This window comes from Moschus berezovskii, chromosome 1 (genome assembly GCF_049115385.1).
Source record: "Moschus berezovskii isolate FMDL1 chromosome 1, NW_MosBer_1.0, whole genome shotgun sequence".
Taxonomy (NCBI): domain Eukaryota; kingdom Metazoa; phylum Chordata; class Mammalia; order Artiodactyla; family Moschidae; genus Moschus; species Moschus berezovskii.
The window spans coordinates 20,185,415-20,212,409 of record NC_142460.1 but is presented as its reverse complement, the minus strand read 5'-3'; the positions used below and the strand labels follow the sequence as shown (position 1 = coordinate 20,212,409).

Here is a 26,995-nt window from a genome sequence, read left to right as displayed (position 1 = left end):
CTATATGCTTTATATATACACATACAAATCCTATGCAGTCCAATACAGTAGTCATTGAGCCACAGACAAATCAGTTCTTTAATTGCACTAGGCACATTTCAAGTGCTCATTAGCTTTCACTGTAAAAGTTGTTGGCAGTGCTGCTCTAAAGGGTAGCTATGATGTTTTATGAGTCTTTTAATACTGATTCAGAACTTTTGTCTGTCTTTGAATATTAATGTTTTGAGAATTATAGTTGGTTTTTTATTGCATATTCTGAGTTATCCTGGCAACTTGGATATATGCTTTTTGATATAAACTCTTGAGGATTCTTAAGAGATTTAAATAATCCTGATTGATTCTATTTTGGGTATGTTTCTTCACATTAAAAAGTATGAATATGAAATTAATAGTCAAATTACTATTTGTTAATAAAGTTTTGACACAAACTTACAGCTCACTTGGTAAGCCTGTTGAATAAATGAAGTTGTATTACTTTAGGAAAAAAACTAGTTGTAATTTTATCTAAATTTATACTAAATCTCAATGTTGCTATATTAAATACTATTTAAATAAATAAAAGTTCCTTTCAGAGTGAGATGTGAATTTAACATAAAATACTGAGATTTGAATGAAGTTTCATCCTGAGGATAAATGATGAGGTATTTAGGTTACCTGCTTGCTTAATAAAGGTTAAAAGAGAAAAAAGTATGAAGATAAAAAGTGTCTTCAGAAGAATGAAGTCACAGATAGGTATGTTAATTTGCTTTCCAGTTGGGAAGAAGTAATTTTATTTTAGGAAAGTTGGAATTTTCAGAGCCATCTTAACTACATTTTTATGGCTAATTTACAGTTAGAAATTGGGGGATCAGAGCTTGACTTAGTGGTGGGTAGGTACATTTTCCCTAGTATCTCCTTTGAATTTCAGCTTTTTAGAATAAAAACCTATTATTTATACCTAAATACCCTACTGCTTAGATTTGTAGACGAGTATGAAACCCACAGTAACTCTGGCAAAGTTAAAGAGTAGTATCTCACACATGTTTAATGGGCCTCCAGAAATTACTGCATCATCTTACCTGACAGGTTTACGAAATACCTAAGGCCAAAAAGGAATGTGATTCTTATCTAAAATATCTGGATTCCTACTTAAAGTCACAGCAGGTGATCACAGTTGTAATAGAAGTGAAAAGTGAACATACTGTGTTTTTTAGTGTTTCAATATGCCTTTACCTGTATATCCCCAGAAATATTCCAGTTAGTGTGGATAATTTACTAATTAAGAAATTAGGATCTTTTATTAATGAGATCTGTGAGCAGTCTGATTACAGAATGAATTCAATTTAATTTTGCTTTCATTTAAAGACGGCAGATATTAGAAACCTGTACTTTTTGGTACCTTGTGGAAGAAAATTTTAATTTTGCTAAAGGAATGATACTAAGTGATTCAATAAGATAACTAAGAATAGTGAAGATAGGAAAAAGGAAGATTAGTAATCCTTATGCATGAGAATTATTCTCTAATAGTCATTTACTATAGTCATTATATAGGTCTTGTTTTTAAAAGAAGTATTTCATATTCTACTATACAGTCAAATTACAGGTTGCCTTAGTTTGGCTTTTTAAAAAAACTTATTTTAACTGACTTTTATTTGTCACATCCATGCAGTTGCTATTCTTTTTATATGAATTTAGGAAAATCCTCCCATGTCAGATAACAATTTTCAAAAATAAATTTTCTTGGATGAGATACCAGAAAATATTAATGGGTTTAGCAGTGTTAGAAGAAAAACAAGTATTAAGAGTTGGTGAGTTGACACAAATCATCTTGAGCTGTTAATGTGAGAACTAAAAAGCATCAGATACTTGATTTTTTTTTTTTTTTCTATGGTTGAGCCTTCCACAAATTTGGTAAATAGGACATTTGGTCTAAAGATAATCCTTGAAGTTTTCCTGGATATTAATGAAACTTCTTAAAAAGTTAAGTTGCATCTGCTTAGCATAAGCTTTTTACAGGTAGAACCTGAGCACTGAAGAGGTGGACCTAAGGCATTTCAGACATACTTTTAAGTGTTCCAGTTTAATTTTTGTGCATCCCCACAGAGACAGTCTAACTTCCATCATCAGTGCACATACTAATGAATTGAAGACCATATATAATGAATATATTCTTTGAAGAAGCTGAGTTATTTGTATCAGACTTAATGAACAACCACAAGTAGGTGAAAATGTGCAGACATCAGTAAAGGAACGGTCTTTGACATGGCAGTGGTTTTCTGCTTGCTTATTTAAGAACCTTGCTTATTGCCTCTGAGGGCTGTGCTGAGAAGCAGGATAAAATGAAAACTCCAATGATTATTTTGTTAGGGAAGGTGAGAGAAGTTCTTCATGAAACTTTCTATGATTGTAGTTTGATGTAGTAGAAAATAAGGAAGCAGTTGGATTTTGGATTGAGTTATCTGCTGCCTGATAACTTACCTTAAACAACCTGTTTCTATTTTCCAAGGTTATTCTCCTTTTAGAGTCTTCTCCCTGCTTTACAAAATTATATATATATACACATTTTTATATATTTGTATATACAGAATTTTATATAAAACTTTGGATTTTGACATGAAGCAACTAAAGATGTGAGCATTCTTCATAATTTAGGGAGTCTTTGGTTATTTGAGATAATTATCTATGTTTTCTTTCTTAGCCGGTGGACATCTCTACAGCAATGAGTGAACGGGCACTTGCTCAGAAAAGACTCAGCGAGAATGCATTTGACCTTGAAGCTATGAGCATGTTAAATCGTGCTCAGGAACGGGTATGTTGTGGTTTTAATGCCTAAATGATACTTCACTAACTAGAAGGTTGTGACATAAGTAAACTCTGTGGCATGCTGTTGACGTGTAGGTCTTTGAAAATCATTTATCTAGCAAGCTTTCTTTAAGTGAAAGTGATTAGGGGCTTGATTATTCAGTAAATATCGTGTACTATGGGGCAGGAATTATTTGAGAGCATAAAAATAGAAAAAATTACCTGCCCTCATAGAGTTTGTAATCAAATATATAAAAATAGTAGCTAAGTGCCCGTAATAGCCTTGTGAGACATTTGAGTTTGCATTTAGAGTGGCTAAGTGAGTCCCAAGGTCACAATATTAGTAGGGGAACTGGGATCTGAACCTACACAGTCTGAATCTAGTCTGTGTTTTTAACAATGGACAGCTGCTCCATACATCCTCTTTCTATGGTAAATATTGGGGACAGTAAGTACATGTTCAGACAAATAGAAAATACTGCCTGACAGTTCCAGGTGTTCAGTAAATATACTTTGAATGAACGACAAGTAATTCTTTAACCATCACAGTGTTTGAGTGACCAGTTTCCTATATTATGTTTTAAGTGTGTATCCTGAATTGATTTTTGATGTATAACACTTCAGAAAAAGTAATTAAAAATTGAGGCTATCAACATTTATTATCATGCGTTTATGAGATATGTAAGGAGGGCAAGGATCCTTCACCATGGGAACAATTTTCTGTATATTTTCATGTATCTGTGTGATATTTTGAAGAACAAGTATCACAGCCATGCTTTTCAGTTGTTAGATATATATTTAAAATTTGTTATTATTAATAGGATCCACTGAACGGTTACTGAATTGCTTTGGAATGCTTAAGAAAATAGTTTTAAAGATATAGTAAATTCAGTATATATATATTTTAAAGTTAAATATTTAAGTCTGTTATTTAGTCTTTGTGGGAACCAAATAAACCATTTCATTTAGAGAATTAATACCAGTGGCATTTTAACTAGAGAAGTAATTTTACTTAATTGAGGCCTTTTTTCTTCAGATTGATGCCTGGGCTCAGCTGAACTCTATTCCCGGCCAGTTCACAGGAAGTACAGGAGTACAGGTTTTGACACAAGAACAGTTGGCCAATACTGGTGCCCAAGCCTGGATTAAAAAGGTACACAACATATGCACATACAAAAGTGTCCATGTACAAAGTTAAAAATTTTAAGAAAATGTTTTATTAAAAATGCACAAAGAAGCCAGTGAATTTAACTAAAGTTCATTGAGTAAATTTGCTATGTGTATATATACTTCAGGATGGACACTGAAGATTGATCTATCCCTGAGAGAATGGCTAACGTATAAATACGGCTCAAGAGCCACTCAGTTTATATCCTGCTGCTCCTGGGTTTTGTGGGGGTGGTTTTTAAACTGTGTTTTGAATGCTAACAGTGTATCTCAGTGGCTGTTCAGAATATTCTGCAGTTCCTGTTGGACAACTGATCTTATGGTTTCAAAGCAGTGGTTCTCAGATTTTTTCTCATCATGGGATACTTTATTACAGGTTCATTTTTGGTGAATCACTGCCCCCAAGAACCTTCTGCCACTTGGTTTTCCATTCCTTTATTCCCTTGCCCTTCTTCCCCCCTTCCTTAGTGCCCGTCCCTCCTGTAAGCGCCCTTGGCCTCTAGTCCTGTGACCTCCAGCCCCAGGTCCATGTGGTTATCAGCTCTTGGTTACAGCAAGTGGTTGGGAGCCCCCCTGTCAGCGCTGCATGTGGTGGTCTTGCCAGGGGACTAGAAGGATGGGGGAGGATGGCTGAAATGTGGGGTGGGCGGTGCTGAAGGGTGGCGAAATTGGCTGGGATGGGGGTGGAGAAGACGATCTGTGGACCACCATTTAGGCCCTGGTGGCCTCTGGTGATCCACAGGTTCAGTTTGAGAACTACTGATTCCGTGAAAAAACAGGATATGTAAGGCGTAAATGCAAGGGAGAGGACGGACGCCTCGTGCTGTGAAGATGTAGGTGCTCCTGGTTTCAGATTCCTGCAGTGAGACATGTGAACTCCACCTACGGCTGCCTCATTGTTGGGGGAGTCTTAGGTGGTTACGAAGGGCTTTCTGAAGAAATGGGTTCTGGCGAAGGGATGTGGCTTGGTTGGATGGGTGATGGGGAACTTTGTTTCAGGAGTACTGGCAGCATAGCAGTGCTGAAACAGGGAGGCTGCCTGGTCTAACGGATTGGGAAGGTTTCTTAATCGCGCTGTACTCCTGACTCCTGTTGTGATCGTGGCAAGTAATTACTTGGAATTTCAGTTTCCAAGTGCCTTCTTAACTGCCTCGCGGGGTGGTGATCAGTGTAATGTCATGGGTAATAGAAAACTGCTGAGTGCCAGTGAATGAGCTGATTTTTTCTGAAAAATCAGATTTTTGGTTGCTTTGGACCTTTTAATCTCATAACATTTCTTTTTCAATTTTGATAGCATTATCTCTGGTGATCTTATTAACAAATTAATATAAAGCACACCCTTACTTTGCCTGCCCCCCTCTTTTGGAGCGGCAGGATAGTTGCACTAATATGTATGATATACTGAGTACATAGATTGGTTAAAAGATGAACGTAGTTTACTAGGGGTTGGTGTTGGAAAAAATGAAAATTAGCAAAATTAATTTTGGACTAATTGCAGTATTTAAAATATGAATATGATTCATGTAGTGCTTGAAAAATGGCTTTCATCTCATTGGGAGTAATTATAAATGTACATAAATTTCTTTAACAATTTTAATTTAATACTAGCTAATGGTGAAGCTGAGTACTCCATATTTCAGAAAGTTAGACTTGAAGCTTTTATGGGTGTTTATGCACATAATAATTAAATAGTCATGTACATTACTAGGTAGGAACTTAAGAATGTGATTCCATTGCAAAGTGCTAGTCTTCATTTGTACATTGAAGTTCTGATACATATTGCTAAAGACTTCTAAACATCACATAACTTTCAAAAATGATTAAATTGGGTTCCTCATAAACTTTCCTTTTTCTTTTTGATTGCTAGTCCTTGTAGATAGTTGGCAGATTTTAAATTATTTACATCATTTAAAATGTAGCTGTAGATCATATTTGATGAGTTACCACAAGATAAAGATGAGTTCATTTATCACACCAAATTTTTGAATAATTACAGAAAGTGCTTTCAGGAAACTTCTATTTGTGTGTTGATGGAAAAATACATGCTGCTATTAGCAATTGAGGCAGGAACGTTCTACTCAGAAAACTGAGCAAAAACATGGACAAAGTCATTAGGCCACTTATCTCATCTTCGTGGTCAAATATCACAAACTTCTCAAATGTTCATTCATATGGTGTTCTTTTGCCTTGCTGTAGGGCTGCACCCTCTTAGTGTTAAGGACTACAGGGAATGCCAGCATTCTCCATACTCTTGGTTTCGTTTGCTGCAGTATACTTTTAGATGAAAAGGAGTGAGTTCTATTCATAGTAAGAAAAAATTCGAATGGTTATTGATTTGAAAGAACCTTTATTTTCTGAAATTATTTGGACATGACCTGATGAATATTGTTTACTATTGTAGTCTTACTAGATTAATTAGCTTTTTGTTGAACTGTATATACACCCTGGTGTAAAGAAACATTTGAAGATTAATAGAGAACAGAAACAAAGTCGGAAACCTGCGTTATTTGGGGATTTGTGTTATACTCTGCAAGGTTGCCCTTTTTTTTAGGAGTGTTTCCTGGAAAAGAGGGGCGGATGAACCTGAAAGTAAGTAAAAGTCATTCTAGGTGTGTAGAAACAAGGCAGTTGGTACCCAAGCATCAGCTAACTTTTCTCTCTACATCAACACTGCATGGCCTGCACCACATAAGGAACTGAACCAGGGCTATGTTTTTACCTCCACAGCTGCCTCCTTCCATCAGAGCACCTTGTTGAACTTAATGTCTAGTCACATACCATTGGCATGTCATACCATTGGCATGTTTTCTCCCCAGCTTATAATTAAATAGCTGGGGTGGGGGGAGTATACAGTTTTACTACTGTGTAAAACCAAAATTAAAAATTTAGTAGTAACTTATCAGTAGAGGAAGTGATTATACTGTGTCCAGAGCTACCAAAATTTTTGACTCCCTCTGTTGATAAGTTAAATGACTTCTGCTTAACATTTGCTAGAGAATGTAAATCTAAAATACTTAATAACAAGGGGAAACAATACATGATTTGGAGATTATATTTTAAATGTTTAAAAAATGACCATGAAGATCAACAGTAGAATTCAGTCGTTTGTTACATATACATGGATGCCCTTTAAAAAGAGGCATCATTTATTTCTTAATGTGTGAAAACAATTGACTGTTGACCATGCTAATGTATATAGTATTGTGCATCGTATGACATTAAGTGGTTTGCTGCTTTGATGGAAATTATGGTTCAGTGGGTTGGATACAAGAGAGATGATTGTTCACAGAATAACCTGTGAACTTTCACCCCTCTGTATGGAAACTTGTTTCAGGGCCAAATCCTTGTAGCTGTCTTCTTGCCCCGGTCAGTGCCAGCCCTACTATTCACAACACTGCTGCTACCGAGGCCTAGGTATGTAAACGTTTAAGGAGTTTTTTAAAAGTCTTTTAACATCCAGCTAGGTTTTAAAAGAATTCAAATTCAGTATGGTTTAATTACAGGGTATTGTATGTGTTATCTTTTTGCTTCATAGGGATTTTCTAAGTAAAATATTTATACTTACAGTAGAATGGGGGAAAAAGCTTTGGATGATAACAGTATGCTTCCTCAGTGCTCAAACTATTTCTAAATGATTGCTGGGCTTTATTCATTAACTAGGTACACCTGGGACAATTAATATTGACTGTTTTAACATTGCCTTCTTTTTATTTTGCAAGCTAAGAAGAGATACCAGTGAACCTAAATAGTGGACGAAAACAGGAGTGTTCTATTTTTTTTTTTTTTTTTGGAGGGGGGCACAAGGGCCACTGTTTTAAAACTGCCGTTTGACTTATTTGACTTTTAAAATACTGTTATGTTTATGTGAAAATAATTAGAACATACACACTACAGTATGTATATAAGTATAGAAGCATTTAATTGCTATTACAGATCTAGACGTAAAGTAAGCTTGTTTTCTTTACAAAGTTACATTGAGTCTGTAGTCAGATTCTAACTATAAACTGGGGATCTTTTACCTTTCTCTCTTTGGATAGGATCAGTTCTTAAGAGCAGCCCCAGTAACTGGAGGGATGGGAGCCGTTTTGATGAGAAAAATGGGCTGGAAAGAAGGAGAAGGATTAGGAAAAAACAAAGAAGGAAATAAGGAACCTATCCTAGTTGATTTTAAGACAGATCGAAAAGGTAAGATTGATTCTTTTTTTTTTTTTTTTTCTAGAATGTTTATTATACCTCCTTTAACATTTAGGGTTTCATTACTATTATAAATTCACAAATTCTTCTGATGTCAGTGATCCTGAACTGGGGGCACTTCTCATAGTACAGAGTTAGGAATAAAATGTTTAACCCATTTTGAAACCTTTGTACACATAATAGGTGGAGACACTAATTTGAGGGTAAAAGGCAGCCTTTGTTAAGTGTAATATATGATTAGGTTTTTAATTAGATTTCATATTTAGAAAGTAGGATTTCCATTTTTTTTTTCTTTTGACAGGGAACATATGCTTCTAGAATTTATTCTGTTTCTAGAATTTATTATTTCTAAGACTTTTATTCCGCATATTCTCGTTTCCTGTTAGAGTTCTGTTTAGTCTTCACTTTGTAAACCCTTTTGCATGTCCCTTTTTATCAAACTCAGTAATTGAGTGTTGAGGCTGGAGAATAGACCAACTGCTGCCAAGTGTTACCTCTTTAATACTGCGGTTTTATACTTGGAATAATGTCCATTGTAGAATCATACAAGGGCTCCCAGATAAATGAGATTTTGTTTAAACCGGATTTTTAAAAACTGGAAAATTTAGAACTGAAATTTATTTTTATCTTTGTGATCAGATAGTTTAAGTTGAGGTTATTTAATGCAGTTAAATTGCCATGCTAATGAAACAACTAGCTCTGACCAAATTATACATTTTAAAAAGTGTTTTGTGAAAAAGAGAAATAAAAATGTTTTGTATCAGAATCTCTACATTGTCATCCAGAAGATAACTGTGTTGCCATTTTGTTCCATATTGGAGTGAATTTATTATGTTGTTACTCAAAAATAGGCTAGAAATAACACAATCCTATAATGTAGTACTAGTGTAAACATTAATTTAGAAAGAGAAATTGAATGTCACACTGACATTGTACTGCTTTTATACTGACATTGTACTGCTTTTATACAAGTTGAATAGATTGTTAACAGAGGGTAGCTTATTGGTAGAAATCATCTGTGGGTACATTGCATAATTCTAGGGAATAGTCCTTCGGAAATGTGCAGCATGGCCTAGATTTGGGAAAGCCTAGTGGCAGAATTTGTGAAGAATTCTCCCTAGGCTAAATGGAAAGCATTGATTTTAGATAGTAATATAGCTAAGCCCCTTTTGGAAAGGGAGGCCGAGGCTGGCATCTCTTGAGTACATCTCACATTTGAAGTCAGAAAGGGCTTGTTTGCTGGAAAAAGAAATGGAGAGAGCCTTTTTCACTTTTTCTACTTTGTTTTGGCTTACAGTCCTTGAATTTTGGGGATCATACTTAAACTGAGCATCATTTTTTTTAAGGGATGAGAAACCTTTAGAAACCCATTTTTTTTTTTTTGGCCACTAGTTTTTAAACAGATCTAGAGTGGTTGTTCGGAGAAGGCAATGTCAAGCCACTCCAGTACTATTGCCTGGAGAATCCCATGGATGGAGGAGCCTGGTAGGCTGCCGTCCGTGGAGTCACTAAGGGTCGGACACGACTGAGTGACTTCACTTTCACTTTTCACTTTCACACATTGGAGAAGGAAATGGCAACCCACTCCAGTGTTCTTGCCTGGAGAATCCCAGGGAAGGGGGAGCCTGGTGGGCTTCTGTCTATGGGGTCACACAGAGTCAGACACGACTGAAGTGATTTAGTAGCAGCACAGTGGTTGTTAATTATGGCAATATATATATATATTCACATATTGTTTTTCTGAATATTTTTATTCAATTTCCAATAAGATAAATGAAGTTTGGATATATGTATAGAAATGTCAAAACAGGTTTATATAGAAATCAAGAGTAGTGAGTGTCTGTTGAATATTTTATTTGAGGCCATGGATTGAGGTTAAGGTTCCTACAGAGGGAGTAGTTGTTTTGCCATACTATGATTACTATGATTTTAAATGTTTTGAAATTTATTCAGTGATCGTTGATTTTTTTTTTTTTTTTTAAAGGTCTTGTTGCAGTAGGAGAAAGAGCACAAAAGAGGTCCGGAAACTTCTCTGCTGCAATGAAAGATTTATCAGGTGAGAGTACGATTCTGAATTTCTTCTTGTCCCACCCTCCCCTTGAATTCATAATTTGTTGCCACAGGTGTGGAGATAATTGTTTATTTTTTTCTCTGCAGGCAAACATCCTGTGTCTGCCTTGATGGAAATCTGTAATAAGAGAAGGTGGCAACCACCTGAATTTCTCTTGGTCCATGACAGTGGCCCTGATCATCGCAAACATTTTCTCTTTAGGGTAAATATGAATTTTTGCATTAATTGTATACATCGGTTAGTTTGATAACTTAGTGTTAGAGGGTAAGGGATGAGCATTCTGTGGTCACAGGGTTAATGTTTGTGGGCTGGGAGTGTGAATATGTGTGGGTAGAGTGGAAGAAGTTTTCAACATTTAAGTACGCTTTCCTATTTTTCACTATTGGAGGGAAAGGTGCGGGCACAATTTGGTGAACAATTTGTTGACCTTTTCTAGTGCAACATGGGGAATTAAGTGGTTTTTAATCAGATTTTTTCTTTCCCTTCAATTTGGAGACCTGCTGTTAAATTTGCAGTCCCTTTGCCCGAATGATTTGCTTCTTTTGGGGTTGAGATTAATTTGACTCACATAGTATGGGTTTTATATCTTTGTAAGTTATTTTTCTAGCATTTAGTGAAAAAAAATACAAAGCTAATAGATATTAAAGTTTGATGCTGTTCTTATTGTATGTTTTTCTTGAATAGGTATTGAGAAATGGAAGCCCTTACCAGCCCAATTGTATGTTTTTCTTGAATAGGTATTGATAAATGGAAGCGCTTACCAGCCCAGCTTTGCCAGCCCTAATAAGAAGCATGCTAAAGCCACAGCAGCTACTGTGGTTCTTCAAGCAATGGGCCTTGTACCAAAGGACCTCATGGCTAATGCCACTTGCTTCAGGAGTGCCTCACGTAGATAGATTGAGGTTTTATATTAATCATTTCAGATAATTTTACTCTGCATCAAAATGTATTTCCTCTTTAATGTTGTATATATTTGGCAATTTAAGACATTGTGTAAAAAAGCAATCTGTACAAACATCTCCAGGCTTTGATTTTTGTACCATGGAAATTGTATTTAACCATACAGGGTTTTGGTATGTTTATATTGTTTACCTTAGTGATGTATCTGTTTAAGTGGCTAACATCCAAACGATTGTTTGAAGGCATCCGTAATCTCCAGTGTGGAATGTTAAAAATAACGCTTTTATACTGTATTTTGTACTATGATGTAACTCCCCTTCCTTATGGCTAGGCTGCTGTAACACTTGCCTGTAATCAGTGAAGGGCTGTGCACCTTGTACTAGTTCACAATGGGTTCTGCTGGACAGATACTGGGCCAGTGTTACTGAGTTAATCAAGCAAGATCTGTTCCACAGGGCTAATGCCACCAACTCCCCTTTTAAATTTTGTAGAGGTTATAAAAAAAGACAGTGGTATGTTGTGTGATGATCAGCACAAAGTCCTGCATTTCTGTCAAAGCCACTTGGGCCATGAATGAGAAGGGAGTCAAAATGAAGTCCGACTAGAATTTTACTGCAGAGGCCAAGTACATTTAGTATGGCATTGAGTTGTGATATAGTTTTACTTTGATGTGCATTTTGAATTTCAGCTACACCTAGATAGACGTAAAATGATAATTAAAACGCTGTAACCAACTTATCTAATAAAATCGGCACCCAGCCACTATTTTGTTGACTATGAGAAAGTTTAAGTTTATGTTAATTTTTAGGGTCTGATAGAATATTTCATGTGTATTACAGTGGTATTCATATGCTATGTCTCTAAACTTTATTTTCAAAAGCTTAAGGCCCAAATATAAACTTCTCTGGAATAAATGTGGTGTTTTTATTTTCTGGATCACAAAGTGAACACATACTTCTTCACTACTGTTACTTCTTTACCCATTGCTTTTGATTTCTAAGCACTTTTATTTAAGAAAATTTGAATTTTATATGTATATATATATATACACACACACACAAATAACCTATAAGAACATATTAAATACTGCTTTGTCGTGACAGCTGAGTGAACTTTACAACTCCTGACCCTATTCTATACGGAATACAAAATACCCTAATCAAAATGAACATGCATTAAAACAAGTAAAAGTATTTGAGAACAGAGGAATTATAAACAGGCAGGAAAACAGCTAAGATGGAAGCACCATCAATCAGCTCGGTAGATAAGCTGGATTTTTGCCCCAGTGCTCTTACAGTGTCTCAAGATAATTGATACTATGCCTCAGTTCCCATTTGCAGTGAAACACTCATTTTTCTACCCAGTTTATAATTAATGGATCTAGAATTTTCATTCAAGTTTTAAAAAAGTTTTATCTTCATCAAAAGAATAAAAATGATTTTAAAACCTTAATCCTACTCTTAAGCTTAGTGCGTGTAATAAAAAGTCACTGTGAAAGATTAATACTTGTAAACATTTGGGTAACTTCCAAAGTGAACTTTAAAAGCCAAAGGTATAAGAATCTTGAATTTCCTTGCTAGAAGGCTTTTTTGTTTTTCCTCACAGATTCCTTTTAGGCTTACTTTGGTGTTCAGGATCTCCAATTATAAATGTAGTTACTCATTTCTACATGCCGTAAGGACAGTTTTCCCAGTATCGGTGTTTGACAAAGGTGGTCCAGAGTTTTAGGGTGCAATCCACAGTTGGCAAGCTCCTCGTGAACAGCCTCCTGTGAGAATTTGTAAGGAAGTCAGTAAAAAGCACGAGTCTGAACACTGATGAGTTTTTAAATTACCATGGGATCTTTTGACAGATGCCTCATTCATGATTATAAAGGCAAATTTATCATGATCAATAGAAGCTCACCCTGAGAATTTCTACACAATGACAGCATCCCCAAATACTAGTTTTGGTTATTTTTGTAAATCTGGCAAACTGATAAAAACTTTAAAAGGTCTTATAAATAAAAATCTGTATGTTCAAAATTAAAGGCAAATGTACTTCAGTTTTTAAAAAGTGTAGATACATATATAGACACTTCTGTATCACCTGAAACTTAGCAAGTAGCTCCCCCCAACCCTGCATCTAAGAAAAACTTACATAGAAAAAAGGCACGGGGGTTAAATGACATCCATAATTATTAATCTTCCAATAATACATAAAAGGAATCAGGTACTGTTCTGCATCCGAAAGGACAACGAAAATAACAGGCCTTTTCTTAGGGAAGTTCTTTAGTAAATGTTTCCTACAACAGTGTGAATTCATAGAATTTATCTCCTCAAAAAAACAGTCATTTTTCCCTTCCTCTCACTAATTAATAGTACAGTTTAAGTTTTTGCGAAAAGCAAAGGAGAAAAGGAAAGATATAACCATCTGAATGCAGAGTTCCAAAGAATAGCAAGGAGAGAGAAGAAAGTCTTCCTCAGTGATCAATGCAAATAGAGGAAAACAACAGAATAGGAAAGACTATCTCTTCAAGAAAATTAGAGACACCAAGGGAACATTTCATGCAAAGATGGGCTCGATAAAGGACAGAAATGGTACGGACCTAACAGAAGCAGAAGATATTAAGAGGTGGCAAGAATACACAGAAAAACTGTACAAAAAAGATTCTTCATGACCCAGATAATCATGATGGTGTGATCACTCACCTAGAGCCAGACATCCTGGAATGTGAAGTCAAGTGGGCTTTGGAAAGCATCACTACGAACAGTGGAGGTGATGGAATTCCAGTTGAGCTATTTCAAATCCTAAAAGATGATGCTGTGAAAGTGCTGCACTCAATATGCCAGCAAATTTGGAAAACTCAACAGGAGCCACAGAACTGGAAAAGGTCAGTTTTCATTCCAATCCCAAAGAAAGGCAATGCCAAAGAATGCTCAAACTACCGCACAATTGCACTCATCTCACACGCTAGTAAAGTAATGCTCAAAATTCCCCAAGCCAGGCTTCAGCAATACGTGAGCTGGGAACTTCCAGCTGTTCAAGCTGGTTTTAGAAAAAGCAGAGACACCAGAGATCAAATTGCCGACATCCACTGGATCATGGAAAAAGCAAGAGAGTTCCAGAAAAACATCTGTTTTATTGACTATGCCAAAGCCTTTGACTGTGTGGATCACAGTAAACTGGAAAATTCTGAAAGAGATGGGAATACCAGACCACCTGCCCTGCCTCTTGAGAAACCTGTATGCAGGTCACGACGCAACAGTTAGAACTGGACATGGAACAACAGACTGGTTCCAAATAGGAAAAGGAGTACGTTAAGGCTGTATATTGTTACCCTGCTTATTTAACTTATATGCAGAGTACATCATGAGAAATGCTGGTCTGTAAGAAGCACAAGCTGGAATCAAGATTGCTGGGAGAAATATCAATAACCTCAGATATGCAGATGACACCACCCTTATGGCAGAAAGTGAAGAGGAACTCAAAAGCCTCTTGATGAAAGTGAAAGACGAGAGTGAAAAGGTTGGCTTAAAGTTGAACGTTCAGAAAACTAAGATCATGGCATCTGGTCCCATCACTTCATGGGAAATAGATGGGGAAACAGTGTCAGACTTTTATTTTTTTGGGCTCCAAAATCACTGCAGATGGTGACTGCAGCCATGAAATTAAAAGACGCTTACTCCTTGGAAGGAAAGTTATGAGCAACCTAGATAGCATATTAGAAAGCAGAGACATTACTTTGCCAACCAGGGTCCATCTAGTCAAGGCTCTGCTTTTTCCCGTGGTCATTTATGGATGTGAGAGTTGGACTGTGAAGAAAGCTGATCACCGAAGAATTGATGCTTTTGAACTGTGGTGTTGGAGAAGACTCTTGAGAGTCCCTTGGACTGCAAGGAGATCCAACCAGTCCATCCAAAAGGAGATCAGTCCTGGGTGTTCATTGGAAGGACTGATGCTGAAGCTGAAACTCCCAACGCTTTGGAGACTTCATGCAAAGAGTTGACTCACTGGAAAAGACTCTGATGCTGGGAGGGATTGGGGGCAGGGGGAGAAGGGGACGTGAGGATGAGATGGCAGGATGGCATCACCGACTTGACAGACATGAGTTTGAGTGAACGTTGGTGATGGACAGGGAGGCCTGGCGTGCTGCAATTCATGGGATCTTGAAGAGTTGGACACGACTGAGCGACTGAACAGTTTAATTTATTTTGAGAGCTTCTCTGATAGCTCTCAGTGGGTAAGGAATCTGCCTGCAATGCCGGAAACCTGGGTTCGGTCCCAGGGTTGGGAAGATTCCCCTGGAGAAGGGAAAGGCTACCCACTCCAGTATTCTGGCCTAGAGAATTCCATGGACTGTATGGTCCATGGAGTCACAAAGAGTCGCATTCGACTGAGCAACTTTCACTTTCATGACTACAACTACATTTGTTTACCAGCTGTCTACTTACCTTATCCAGTACTTTATCCTTTGATAGGCAGATATTAAATACAGCAGTTGGCTCATGTGCATACAGTCCTGCAGAAAATGACCCATTCTGTGAGGACTGGAGTAGCATTGTCACAGAGTGCAGAGAATGAGGCATAACGGGGCCTGTAATCTCCAAGCTGAACTGATCTCTGTATCCAGAAAGAGCTTGTGTCTTCACATTCACACTTCGAGCCTTCAAGAAAATTTTAAAGAGAGTTATGGTACCATCTCAAGCTTTTGTCCCCAGCTAAAAATGTGATCAATAACTTCTCATTTGGGCATTCCTCTCTTTGAACATTTAGGGAACAAACGTAGTTCATCAGGTCCACCACAAGAAAGTTTTGTGAGTAAACCTGTTCAGAAATTCTCAGCTTCCAGCATCCTCTCCTCCAAATTATGAGACTGTCAATGGAAGTACTAGTTCTAGGGAAAATAACTTCTAGTAGTGGTATCCTTTGTGATTTATTAATGCACATTCAATGCATAATATTAGCAAAATAAAAATTAAGATTCTGTTGCTGTTATTCACCGTGTAATTCACATAAAAACTGCATGTGTATTTCTTCAACAATATGGAGAGAGATTCTTTTCATTTAACCATGATCCAGTTTTTGAGACCTCCTATAATTTGAACATGGGGCTTCCCCGGTGGCTCAGTGGTAAAGAATCCACCTGCCAAGGCAGGAGATGTGGGTTTGATCCCTAGGTTGGGAAGATCCCCAGGGGAAGGAAATGGCAACCAACTCACAGTATACTTGCCTGGAAAAATCCCATGGACAGAGGAGCCTGGTGAGGCTACAGTCCATAGGGTCACAAAGAGAGGGACACGACTTAGTGACTAAACAACAATGTAATTTAACATAACATTCTTGGTTGGCTCTGTTCTTTCAGTGGTTCAGAAAGACGAAATGAAATTAAGCAACTTTTCCTATGGCAATAATTCAAATACAACATTTCAAGTAATTAATATAGTTCATATAATTCCTTTGAAACAACTTTATATCAAGGAATTTTTTTACTCGCAGGAAAGAAAATGTGCACCATGTAAAAACATTGTGGTTTAGTCGCTCAGTTGTGTCTGACTCTTTATGACCCCATGAACTGTAGCCCTCCAGGCTTCTCTGTCCATGGGATTCTTCAGGCAAGAATACCGGTGTGGGTTGCCATTTCCTCCTCCAGGGGATCTTCCTGACCCAGGGATTGAAATCCGTGTGTCCTGCATTGCAGGCAGACGCTTAACCACTGAGCTACCAGGAACGCCCCTGTAAAGAAGTTGAGCTATTAAAAAAAGCCAAGAGTTCATCCTATCAAAAAACGGGAAAATATGTCTTTAGATGTTAAATGATGAGAATTAGTACAGAATTTCTTTGCTTTTTATTACCTTAAGCATTTGCATTGTGGCACCTCGGAAAGCTACTGGGGATAAGAGGGTTGGTGGAAGTCCTGCCTGTGGACCTGAGGTAGCAATTAAACTCTTACAGTTAATTAAAAAATTTAGCAGTGTAAAGGTATTCATTCCCTTCACCAACACAACAGACTCTGGTCTGTGATCCATTTGTACTTCATGTATCTCTTTACGCCTGAACATGACCATGAAGGAAATAACAAATGCAAATCCCATACCAACAGTAACACAGATTATCTTGACTCACCAGGAACCCTTTTCCCTACTCCAAATAAAATGCTCTTGCTAATTCTCTTCACTGCAATCATGAAAGTGAAGTGAAAGTGTTAGTTCCTCAGTCAGGTCCGACTCTGTGACCCCACGGACTGCAGCCTGAAAACTACGCTGTTCATGGGATTCACCAGACATGGGTTGCCATTTCCTTCTCCAAGGGAATCTTCTCAACCCAGGGATTGAACCCAAGTTTCCTGACTGCAGGCAGATTCTTTACCATCTGAGCTGCCAGGTAAGCCCGTGCTATTATAAGGCATCCTAATAATCAAAATAATTTCTTTATGACCATCTGAATTTGCTAGAAATTGATTCCTGAGAAAAAGGAATTTCTTCTATAGTCAAAAATCCATTCCATTCCCCTCCCCAAATTTAACCAAAATGGAGTATTTTTACTTAAAAAAACTTTAATTTTTCTTGTTTTACTGCTCTTGAGGGTTTGCTTTTTAATGTCATGTGGGAAGTTAAGTTTGAATACGATCTTAAGGATGCTTTAAGATAATAGTAAAAGAAAACTTCCAATCAATATTACATTGCTCAAGAGAATTCCCTAGTGGTCCAGTGGTTAGGACTCTGACCTTCCACTGCAGGGGGCATAGGTTTGATCCCTGGTCAGGGAACTAAGATCCCACATCCTCATCCAAAAAAAAATTACATTGCTCACTAACTGAATTCAATGAAAATCAATTTGAGTTAACAGTAACTGAAAGGATACAGCTTGATAGAAAGTACGTCTGGTTTTTTAATTTTATCTTGCACACCCATCTCTTCCAGCCAGGAAAAACTTTCTTCTTCATCCTCATCACTGACGGCTTGCTCCCTAGGACATTGCTACAGTTAGTTAGGGTTCACATTTCATAAAGCTGTTTCCTCTACAATGAATCCTTAAGTCACACGGATGATGTAAAAAGTTATGTTAATCACATACTCCCCATGTTGCAAGCCTGTTCCAGATGCTTTCCTCGTCTCAGGGCCATTTTCTTTTATTAAAGGCAAAGAAAACTCAATACCTACATGAGAAAAGAAAAATGTAACTGTGTTTTATTTAATATACTCTGAAAGAATTAACAGTCTTGCTGATTTGTAGAGAGTATTTGAAAATAAGTTTCTACACTTGATCATTAGAGCAGTGTTTTCCATGCTTTCTTGACAGCAGCTCACAACACCCACATATCTCCTTGAAACAAGTGGTCCAGGACAATACATATTCTCACTACACTTGATAATCTTTCATCGAGTATATATTATTCTATTTCATTTTTTTAAAAAAGTGCTGAATAAGTCCATTGAACAGACTTCATGATCTACTAATGTGCTGACAAAGTTAAAAATCAAGTTATTAGAAGAGTGTAGATAACTTGTACTATAAAAGAAATTCAACAGGAGTATATTCGGATCGGGACTTTCCAGCTTGACATATGTTTAAGGACTAGAGAAGGGAATATAACTTAAAGCAATGTACAACGGATAACTTAATTAAATGCTAAGGAAAAAAAACCAAAGTGAAGAAATGAAGTAATTTTTAAAGTAACAAGATAAAAGTGGTAAACAAGACAGTTCAAATTTTAACTTTTAAGGTGTTTACTAAACAGTTTGGTATTCTCACTTTAAAAGTAGAGTTTTACCTTCGTTTTTCATAGCTTCTCTTATACCTCTAGTTGTAGGAGATATGAGAGCCGTGATTACATCATCTCCTGCTAATCCTGCTGCACGGAACAGGACAGTAAACTGATAGGTACAAATGTAGAAATAGGGGCAAAGTTTTGTCTTCAGCAGGTTATATAGAGAAGTAAAGCTCACAGACCTATGAAGAAAAATAGTTTTCTTTAGGCATTATTAAAACGTCAACTCAATGTTGAAAATCTTTATATTACTTGATCCTCACCCAATTTTAAACACAATTATTACAGGTAATGGTCTGAATTTTTCCCATGACATAGAACTTGGCTTTTTAAAGGACTGAAATTGGTCATGGGACTCACTGATGAATTGGAAATACTTTAACAAGTAGCATTTAACATTTAAATGCTTGCCATTTTTCCTTTGGAAAAAGCAGTTGATATCAGGTTGCTGACTTTTAATAAGCAGCTTCTACTGATGAGAAGGGACACAGCCATTAACAAGAAGTAATATTAAAGAATTATGTCTCTATATAGCCATTACATTCCATAACGACATAAAGAGAGAATAAGAGCTGGGAATTCCCTGTCAGTCTAGTGGTTAGTACTCCTGGCTTCCACTGCAGGGTGCATGGGTTCTAACCCTGGTTGGAAACTAAGATCCCACAAGCTGTGCAATGCAGTCGGGGGGAGGGGGGGAAGCAGTGAATAGGAGCTAAACAAGTAAACAATTTTTGAGAAAAAAAAATTTTGGCAGGGAGTGTGGCCTACACCACGAAAAATGCACGATCTCAGTTCCCTGACCAGGACTGAACTCAGGCTATGAGCCCTAACCCGTGGACTACCAGGGAATTCCCCAAAAGTAAACAATTTACATCAGTTTAAACTGGTAGTCATGGCTATTGTTTTTCAGTTGCTAAGTCATGTCCGACTCTTTGTGACCCCATGGACTATGCATGCCAGGTTGCCCTGTCCTTCACTATCTTCGAGAGTTTACTCAAATTTACATCCATTGAGTCAGTGACGCAATCTAACCAACTCATCCTCTGCTGCTCCCTTCTTATGCCTTCACTCTTTCCCAGCAGCAGGGTCTTTGCCAGTGAGCCGGCTCTTAGCATCAGATTGTTGAAGTACTGGAGCTTCAGCATTAGTCCTTCCCATGAATATTCAGGGTTGATTTCCTTTAGGATTGACTGGTTTGATCTCCATGCTGTTTAACGGATTCTCAAGAGTCTTCTGCAGCAGTTAATCATAACATTTTAATAAAATAATTCAGAAGGACAGAGAAATCCATCTACTAATGCCCAATTACACATCATAAATAAGGAAAGAATACTGCTAAAATGAAAATTCACTATGGGATTCACAAATTTTTATTCATCTTACCAGTCATTCATTAACATGTGTTGCAGGGTTTCATCATTTGACCATGGAGTTGTCTTTCCAGCCATTTTTCTGTCAGCTCCGATACGAGGGAACAATGGCAGCCAAGACAAGGCAGGGTGGAGCCAATAGATGAGGCTCTGCTGGAAAGCACAGCGGAGCTCGGTGGAGAGTTTGGGATCCTAAAATCCAAAGATGATATTGCACAGTTTTTGCCCCATTAGAAACACAGAATTTAATTAAATAGACATCGAATATACCAAACATTTATTCTTCTGTAAGAAGGTGTTAATAACAGTTATAGAGGCTAAAGTTTAGTTTATTATTGTTTGTTCCCAGTCTGTTAACCCACATATCAAAAAGGACACCTGGACAGACAGGAACATTTGCAAGTCTCTACCATCCTTGAGAACAATGATGATCATTTTCTACCACCAGGGCAGGGGTGCATGTGTGCAGGTAACACTATATTCAACTCCTCTGCCTCAAAACTCTTTCAAAAGTAGCCAGTAAAAAACGACAGTCTCAATCACAAATCACCAGGAACTACTGATTAAAAAAGAGGCAACCAAGGTAATCTCTTTTAACCTAGTTTGAGCTGAACTGCTTCAAAGTAATGGTAACGACATTTTTGAAAACCTTTCTAGAATTCATTCAGTTCAGTTCAGTTCAGTCGCTCAGTCGTGTCCGACTCTCCGCAACCCCATGAATCACAGCACGCCAGGCCTCCCTGTCCATCACCAACTCCCGGAGTTCACTCAAACTCATGTCCATCGAGTTGGTGATGCCATCCAGCCATCTCATTCCCTTCTCCTCCTGCCCCCAGTCCCTCCCAGCATCAGGGTCTTTTCCAGTGAATCAACTCTTCACATGAGGTGGCCAAAGTATTGGAGTTTCAGCTTCAGCATCAGTCCTTCCAATGAACACCCAGGACTGATCTCCTTTTGGATGGACTGGTTGGATCTCCTTGCAGTCCAAGGGACTCTCAAGAGTCTTCTCCAACACCACAGTTCAAAAGCATCAATTCTTCGGTGATCAGCTTTCTTCACAGTCCAACTCTCACATCCATACATGACCAAGGGAAAAACCATAGCCTTGACTAGATGGACCCTGGTTGGCAAAGTAATATCTCCGCTTTCTAATATGCTATCTAGGTTGGTCATAACTTTCCTTCCAAGGAGTAAGTGTCTTTTAATTTCATGGCTGCAATCACCATCTGCAGTGATTTAGGAGCCCCAAAAAATAAAAGTCTGGCACTGTTTCCACTGTTTCCCCATCTATTTCCCATGAAGTGATGGGACCAGATGCCATGATCTTAGTTTTCTGAACGCTGAACTTTAAGCCAACTTTTTCACTCTCCTCTTTCACTTTCATCAAGAGGCTTTTGAGTTCCTCTTCACTTTCTGCCATAAGGGTGGTGTCATCTGCATACCTGAGGTTATTGATATTTCTCCCAGCAATCTTGATTCCAGCTTGTGCTTCTTACAGACCAGCATTCCTCATGATGTACTGTTCATATAAGTTAAATAAGCAGGGTGACAATATACAGCCTTAACGTACTCCTTTTCCTATTTGGAACCAGTCTGTTGTTCCATGTCCAGTTCTAACTGTTGCGTCGTGACCTGCATACAGGTTTCGCAAGAGGCAGGGCAGGTGGTCTGGTATTCCCATCGCTTTCAGAATTTTCCAGTTTACTGTGATCCACACAGTCAAAGGTTTTGGCATAGTCAATAACGCAGATAGATGTTTTTCTGGAACTCTCTTGCTTTTTCCATGATCCAGTGGATGTTGGCAATTTGATCTCTGGTGCTTCTGCCTTTTCTAAAACCAGCTTGAACAGTTGGAAGTTCCCAGCTCACGTATTGCTGAAGTCTGGCTTGGGGAATTTTGAGCATTACTTTACTAGCGTGTGAGATAAGTGCAACTGTATGGTAGTTTGAGCATTCTTTGGCATTGCCTTTCTTTGGGATTGGAATGAAAACTGACCTTTTCCAGTCCTGTGGCCACTGCTGAGTTTTCCAAATTTGCTGGCATATTGAGTGCAGCACTTTCACAGCATCATCTTTTAGGATTTGAACTAGCTCAACTGGAATTCCATCAGCTCCACTAGCTTTGTTCGTAGTGATGCTTCCTAAGGCCCACTTGCCTTCACATTACAGGATGTCTGGCTCTAGGTGAGTAATCACACCATCGTGATTATCTTGGTCGTGAAGATCTTTTTTGTACAGTTCTTCTGTGTATTCTCACCACCTCTTCTTAATATCTTCTGCTTCTGTTAGGTCCGTACCATTTCTGTCCTTTATCGAGCCCATCTTTGCATGAAATGTTCCTTTGGTATCTCTAATTTTCTTGAAGAGATCTCTAGTCTTTCCTATTCTGTTGTTTTCCTCTATTTCTTTGCATTGGTTGTTGCTAGAACTCATTAACTCTACTAAATTTACAACAGACTGTCGCCCAAGTGAGAAGGAAATGGCAACCCACTCCAGTGTTCTTGCCTTGAGAATCCCAGGGACGGGGGAGCCTGGTGGGCTTCCGTCTATGGGGTCACACAGAGTCGAACACGACTGAAGTGACTTAGCAGCAGCAGTCGCCCAAGCAGGTAAGAGCGCATTTAAAAAACGCAGTATACAGTATATGAGGAAACCAGTAAAATCTCTTTGCAATCCTACTCCTCAATTGCTTTTCATTTCCTTCTATTTTTTTTTCCACAAAAGGCCTTAGAAAGAATAGTTTAGTTCAAACAATTCTTCAATGAGTAATTCTCAGGACACATCTATAAATTTAACAGTTACTCAGTATGATGTTTAAAACGTATATAAATGCGGCATTTGGAAAATAAAAAAATTTCCCATGTCTCCGTGTCTTAAATGTCCAAAGAAAAACTTAATGGAAGGAAATATCACTGACAGTTTGCAGAGAAGTACTTTTTACACTTCTTTTTTTTTTTTTAATTTTCTTGCATTTTATTTATTTATTTTTTAACTCAGTATATTGGCATACAAGAAACAGGTGGATAATACCTTGACATATTTTATGTTTTCTTTTTACACTTCATTTGTTACGTTAAAGCACAGCTATTTTCTCACAGGATTACCTGTATACTTTGAGGCAAAGTAACTTCTGTTGCCCTGCAATGCTGGATGATACCTTGAGCCTCTTCCTGGGCTTTCAAATGATCTGCCCAGGTAAAGGGTTGAGAAGAGGTGAAAAGGAGTCGTGTTTTAATGCTCCAGTCCACAGGTAACTCAGTACTTTCTGAGGGTGGAATATCAGATTCGGAGAATGATACAGGAGAAGTCTTTTAGAAAACAAAGAACACAAAAATTAGTAGAGTACCAAGGAAAAAACCCTTCAATCTACAGGAGTCATCCACTGAACATACTCACGATTACTGAAATCTCAAAATGTTATGAACTGTACAATAAATAACACTGAAAACTAATCACACACTGTGAAAACGTTCAGAAAGAGCTACACGAAACCATTAGCAGTGACGCTATCTCTGGAAAGTGGGAATTTGTTGTTGTTGGGGGTGGTGGTAGTGTTGGAAAGGCAGTTTTCACTTTTTACTATAGTTCTATGTAGTTTAGTCACAAGAGAAATACTATTTTCATGATCATAATTTTAAAAAATCTGCTACTAATACTGCTGTCAAAGCATAAATCTTCCATGCCTTTTTTTCAAAAGCACTTTTTAGCTTCCAAAAGTCTGGAACCAGGGCTAAGCTGCTCCTTGCAGGTAACCGGCCTCTAAGGCTGATTTAACAAGCATCTGCTGACCTCAAAAATTCTTCTAAACTGTCTGCTGTCAAGTCACTATTCTCCATATTAAAATGATTCTTTTAAGTGATGTTATTTAAAAATAATAGGGAACGGGGAACTATTTCCAAGGGGCCTGAAGGCCATTTACTTGCAAGGAAGAGAGAATGGGTCTTGGGGGAACTCTTCCAGCCTGCTCCCCTCTGGACAAATCATCACCAAGGAAGTAGCTGAGGGATGGGGTCGAGAGGAGCATGTGGTGTTGAGGGGGTAGGACGGAGGTTCAGTGATATGCCACCAGCTGTGGAACTAATCTGGGGATTTGGTTTGAAGATTCAGGGTGGGATAAGCCTGGAGGCACTGGTTTCCAGTGATGTGTTGGACTTGTCACTACCTATGAAAAAGAAACCTCACCTCTACATCTGCTTTAGCACTGGTGGCATGATAAACTACTACATACGAAGTCTTTTACCAAGGCTGATGCTGGCAGTCCTTTCAAGTCTAGTAGAAATGGTCACACAGGGCTCTCTGGTAAACGATTTTTCAAGTAAACACTTCTCAGCAGTCTGAATTTATAAAAATATACACTCTAATGACAATTCAAATATATTACCTGGTGTAATTCTGTAATGGCTGTTCTTTCAGGAACCTTCTCTTCCCAGAGCAAATCATTTTCTTGATTAGAATCTAAAAACTGAGGTGAAAAAAATGGTCCTTTTAAATTCTAAATGATGCTGGAGTTCGCTTTAAACCCGCAGAGCTTCGCCTGGCATACAAGTTTCTCAATCAGCCCAGGAATTCACAGGAGCCCAAATCAACGTGACGGAGAGTGTCACTTCAGCTTTGTGTCTGAACTTGAACCATCAGAATGCACGGGGAAGAAGGCAGGTGGTCTGCACAACCGGTAACTCAATAATCTCAAAAGATCCAAAAGGTTTTGGAGTAAGACAAATCATTCACGGGGTAAATTCTGACCCCCTGATGAACCCTCTCCATTCCTCCAAATCCAGCATAATTTGGAGGGCGGGAGAAGGGAGGCACTGAATGCCGCAGGGAGGAGGGTCCTGTATTCTTCCCCTCAAACGGGGGCCTTCCCCGGGTGGCTCCAGGGCGACTCGGAGCCACCTGCCCACTGACCTCTCAGCTTTTCCAGTCCACGGCGGCCGCCCCGGCTTCGCAGGCAAGGCAGCGGACAGGAGCGCGGGAGATGCAGGGTCCGCTCCTCGGGACCGAACGGCCCCGCACGCCCCGCGGCCGCTCGCGGAGCGCACTTCACGACTCCCTCCACCTATGGGCACCCCGAGGCCGCGGGCGACTTCGACTCGGCGCCCATTTCCCTCCCGGGACGCGAGAGCCCGCCAGTCCTACTTCACGGCCGAATCGACCCCCGAACTGTTACGAGAAACCCCTCGGCTCCCAGGCGCGAGGACACTCACCGGGCCCGGCGCCTCCTGCTGGCCGCGGGGCGGGCCCTCGGGAGGCTCGGAGGCGGCCCGCGGCCGGTTGTCCAGGCGGGCGAAGGGGTTCCTTCGGGCCCCGGCCGGGCCGCCGCCGCCGCCTCTGCCCCCCACCGGGAACGGGCGGAGGGGCAGCCCGGCCGGTCGGGCTGCGCGGCGGGTCGCCGGCTCGGGCCGCTCTGCGGGCCCCGAGGCGGCGCCGAGGCTCCGACCCCTTTTCCGTCGGAGCCGCAGTGTCTCGGGCGGCCTTTTGAAACTGGGCGAATAGCCGGGAACCGACAAGGCCATGACTCGCGGCGGAGGCCGAGTGGGCCGGCCCGGCAGGCGCTTCCCGCGCGCCCGGGCTCCGCCTCCGCCGCGACCCCGCCCCCGAGCTGCTCACGGAGCGTGCGCGATGGGGCCCTCGCGCGGCCCCGTCCCCGAGCTTCTCGTGGCGCGTGCGCGGCGGGGCGCTCGCGCGGGCCCGCCCCCGCCGTTTTCCTCCCGCTGCCGGAGACCTGCTGCTGTCGCGTGTCCCCCAGGACGTTCCCCGGGCGCGCCAGCCTGACCTCCCGGGGCTAGATGGCTGGGAAGCGCGCCGGGAGAGCCGAGTACTATTTAAATCCGCAGCGAGGCGCCTGGAAGAAAGGAAACGTCACCCTTGAGCTGCCGCTTCGGTAAACTTCCGGAGCTCAGCGGCGACGTCCAGCGCTGCAGAGAGGGGCCTGGGCCTCTCGTCCCGACCCCCCAAAGCGGCACGCCGCCTCCCGCCCGCGGCCCCAGCCGGCATCGCCGCCGCAGCCGTCCACGCAAACACTGCAGAGGTCACGGGCGCGTTACCGTGTTGCTCTGGTTCCATCCTGAGGAAACCCTGGAGTGAATGAATATTTGAAGAAAAAAAAATTTAGCTTTCTCTTGGTTAGATCCTTTGATACTTGAAAATATATTCCAAGTATTAAATTACGACAGCAAAGGATGTTTAAAGAAGATAAGTATTCAGAAAGGAGCTGATCAGAAAAGTAATAACGGTATTTTGACATAGCAAGACTCCCAACGTATTTGTCGACATAGTGTGGATTCCGATGACAGTTTTTCTTCATGTAAAGAATTTATAAGAGGCAAATATATAGGGACAATAATTTAAAAGGCTTTCAGAGTATTCCCTTTAGATGTTAAATTTCACAACTGTCTCGACCGTCTGGTACGATAATTTTTTTCAGATACTTTTCAAATACTTCAAATAAATGAGCATCTTGTTTCAGCAGGAAAATATGCTTAAAAACACAAAACTTGCTTTTAGGTCCCTTGACTTTTGCGAACAATTTCCAAGGAAGCTCAGGCTTCAAATACTGGAACTGGTTCATCCAACTGAGGTCTGAGAGAGAACATTAAAACTGAACAACTTGCTTCTTTCTTCCTTGATTTTTCTGAACAACTTCCATGGTAACTTTTGCCTCGTATAGTGGAATGGGTTCATCCAACTGAGGTCTGAGGAAGAATGAAATTATTAGAAATGTCTAGTTAAGGATGAGGAGAGTACACAACAGGGTAGTTGACA

The 26,995-nt window shown here is 39.5% G+C and overlaps 3 protein-coding genes across 12 annotated transcripts in view; 1 reads left to right on the top strand and 2 right to left on the bottom strand.

The window, feature by feature from the left end:
- SON (SON DNA and RNA binding protein) overlaps window positions 1–12,027 on the top strand; it is a 31,054-nt gene extending 19,027 nt beyond the window's left edge. The window contains exons 7-12 of one of the 3 annotated variants that reach the window (XM_055420954.2): window positions 2,678–2,788; window positions 3,818–3,934; window positions 7,986–8,133; window positions 10,127–10,198; window positions 10,300–10,415; window positions 10,951–12,027. In XM_055420954.2, the coding sequence (XP_055276929.2) occupies window positions 2,678–2,788; window positions 3,818–3,934; window positions 7,986–8,133; window positions 10,127–10,198; window positions 10,300–10,415; window positions 10,951–11,109 (723 nt within the window). In that variant the 3' untranslated portion in view covers window positions 11,110–12,027. Of the gene's footprint in view, window positions 1–2,677; window positions 2,789–3,817; window positions 3,935–7,282; window positions 7,363–7,985; window positions 8,134–10,126; window positions 10,199–10,299; window positions 10,416–10,897 lie in introns of those variants that run through there. The other 2 variants (XM_055420961.2, XM_055420970.2) reach the window with 2 other exon arrangements.
- DONSON (DNA replication fork stabilization factor DONSON) lies at window positions 9,875–25,912 on the bottom strand. The gene is made up of 10 exons (XM_055421070.2): window positions 25,438–25,912; window positions 24,615–24,695; window positions 23,338–23,541; window positions 20,247–20,425; window positions 18,867–19,045; window positions 18,170–18,251; window positions 17,957–18,061; window positions 16,948–17,146; window positions 15,547–15,759; window positions 9,875–12,881 (listed from the first exon to the last, which is right to left on the bottom strand). The coding sequence occupies exons 1-10, from the start codon at window positions 25,744–25,746 to the stop codon at window positions 12,744–12,746; spliced, it is 1,689 nt and encodes a 562-aa protein (XP_055277045.1). The 5' UTR covers window positions 25,747–25,912; the 3' UTR covers window positions 9,875–12,743.
- A 544-nt stretch (window positions 25,913–26,456) lies between these two features.
- CRYZL1 (crystallin zeta like 1) overlaps window positions 26,457–26,995 on the bottom strand; it is a 33,622-nt gene continuing 33,083 nt past the window's right edge. For 2 of the 8 annotated variants that reach the window (XM_055421100.2, XM_055421120.2), the window contains exon 13: window positions 26,457–26,925. In XM_055421100.2, coding sequence (XP_055277075.1) covers window positions 26,826–26,925 — 100 coding nt within the window. In that variant the 3' untranslated portion in view covers window positions 26,457–26,825. The remainder of the gene's footprint in view (window positions 26,926–26,995) is intronic. The other 6 variants (XM_055421139.2, XM_055421147.2, XM_055421090.2 and 3 more) reach the window with 5 other exon arrangements.

Bases quoted from the DNA above. Each gene is read 5' to 3' on its own strand.
- DONSON (XM_055421070.2), bottom strand. From the start codon at position 25,746: ATGGCCTTGTCGGTTCCCGGCTATTCGCCCAGTTTCAAAAGGCCGCCC. The intron at 18,252-18,866 runs GTAAAACTCTAC...TTTCTCATGTAG, and splicing joins AGAAGCTATGAAAAACGAAG to GTATTGAGTTTTCTTTGCCT. The intron at 15,760-16,947 runs GTAATAAAAAGC...ATTTTCTTGAAG, and splicing joins CCACAATGCAAATGCTTAAG to GCTCGAAGTGTGAATGTGAA.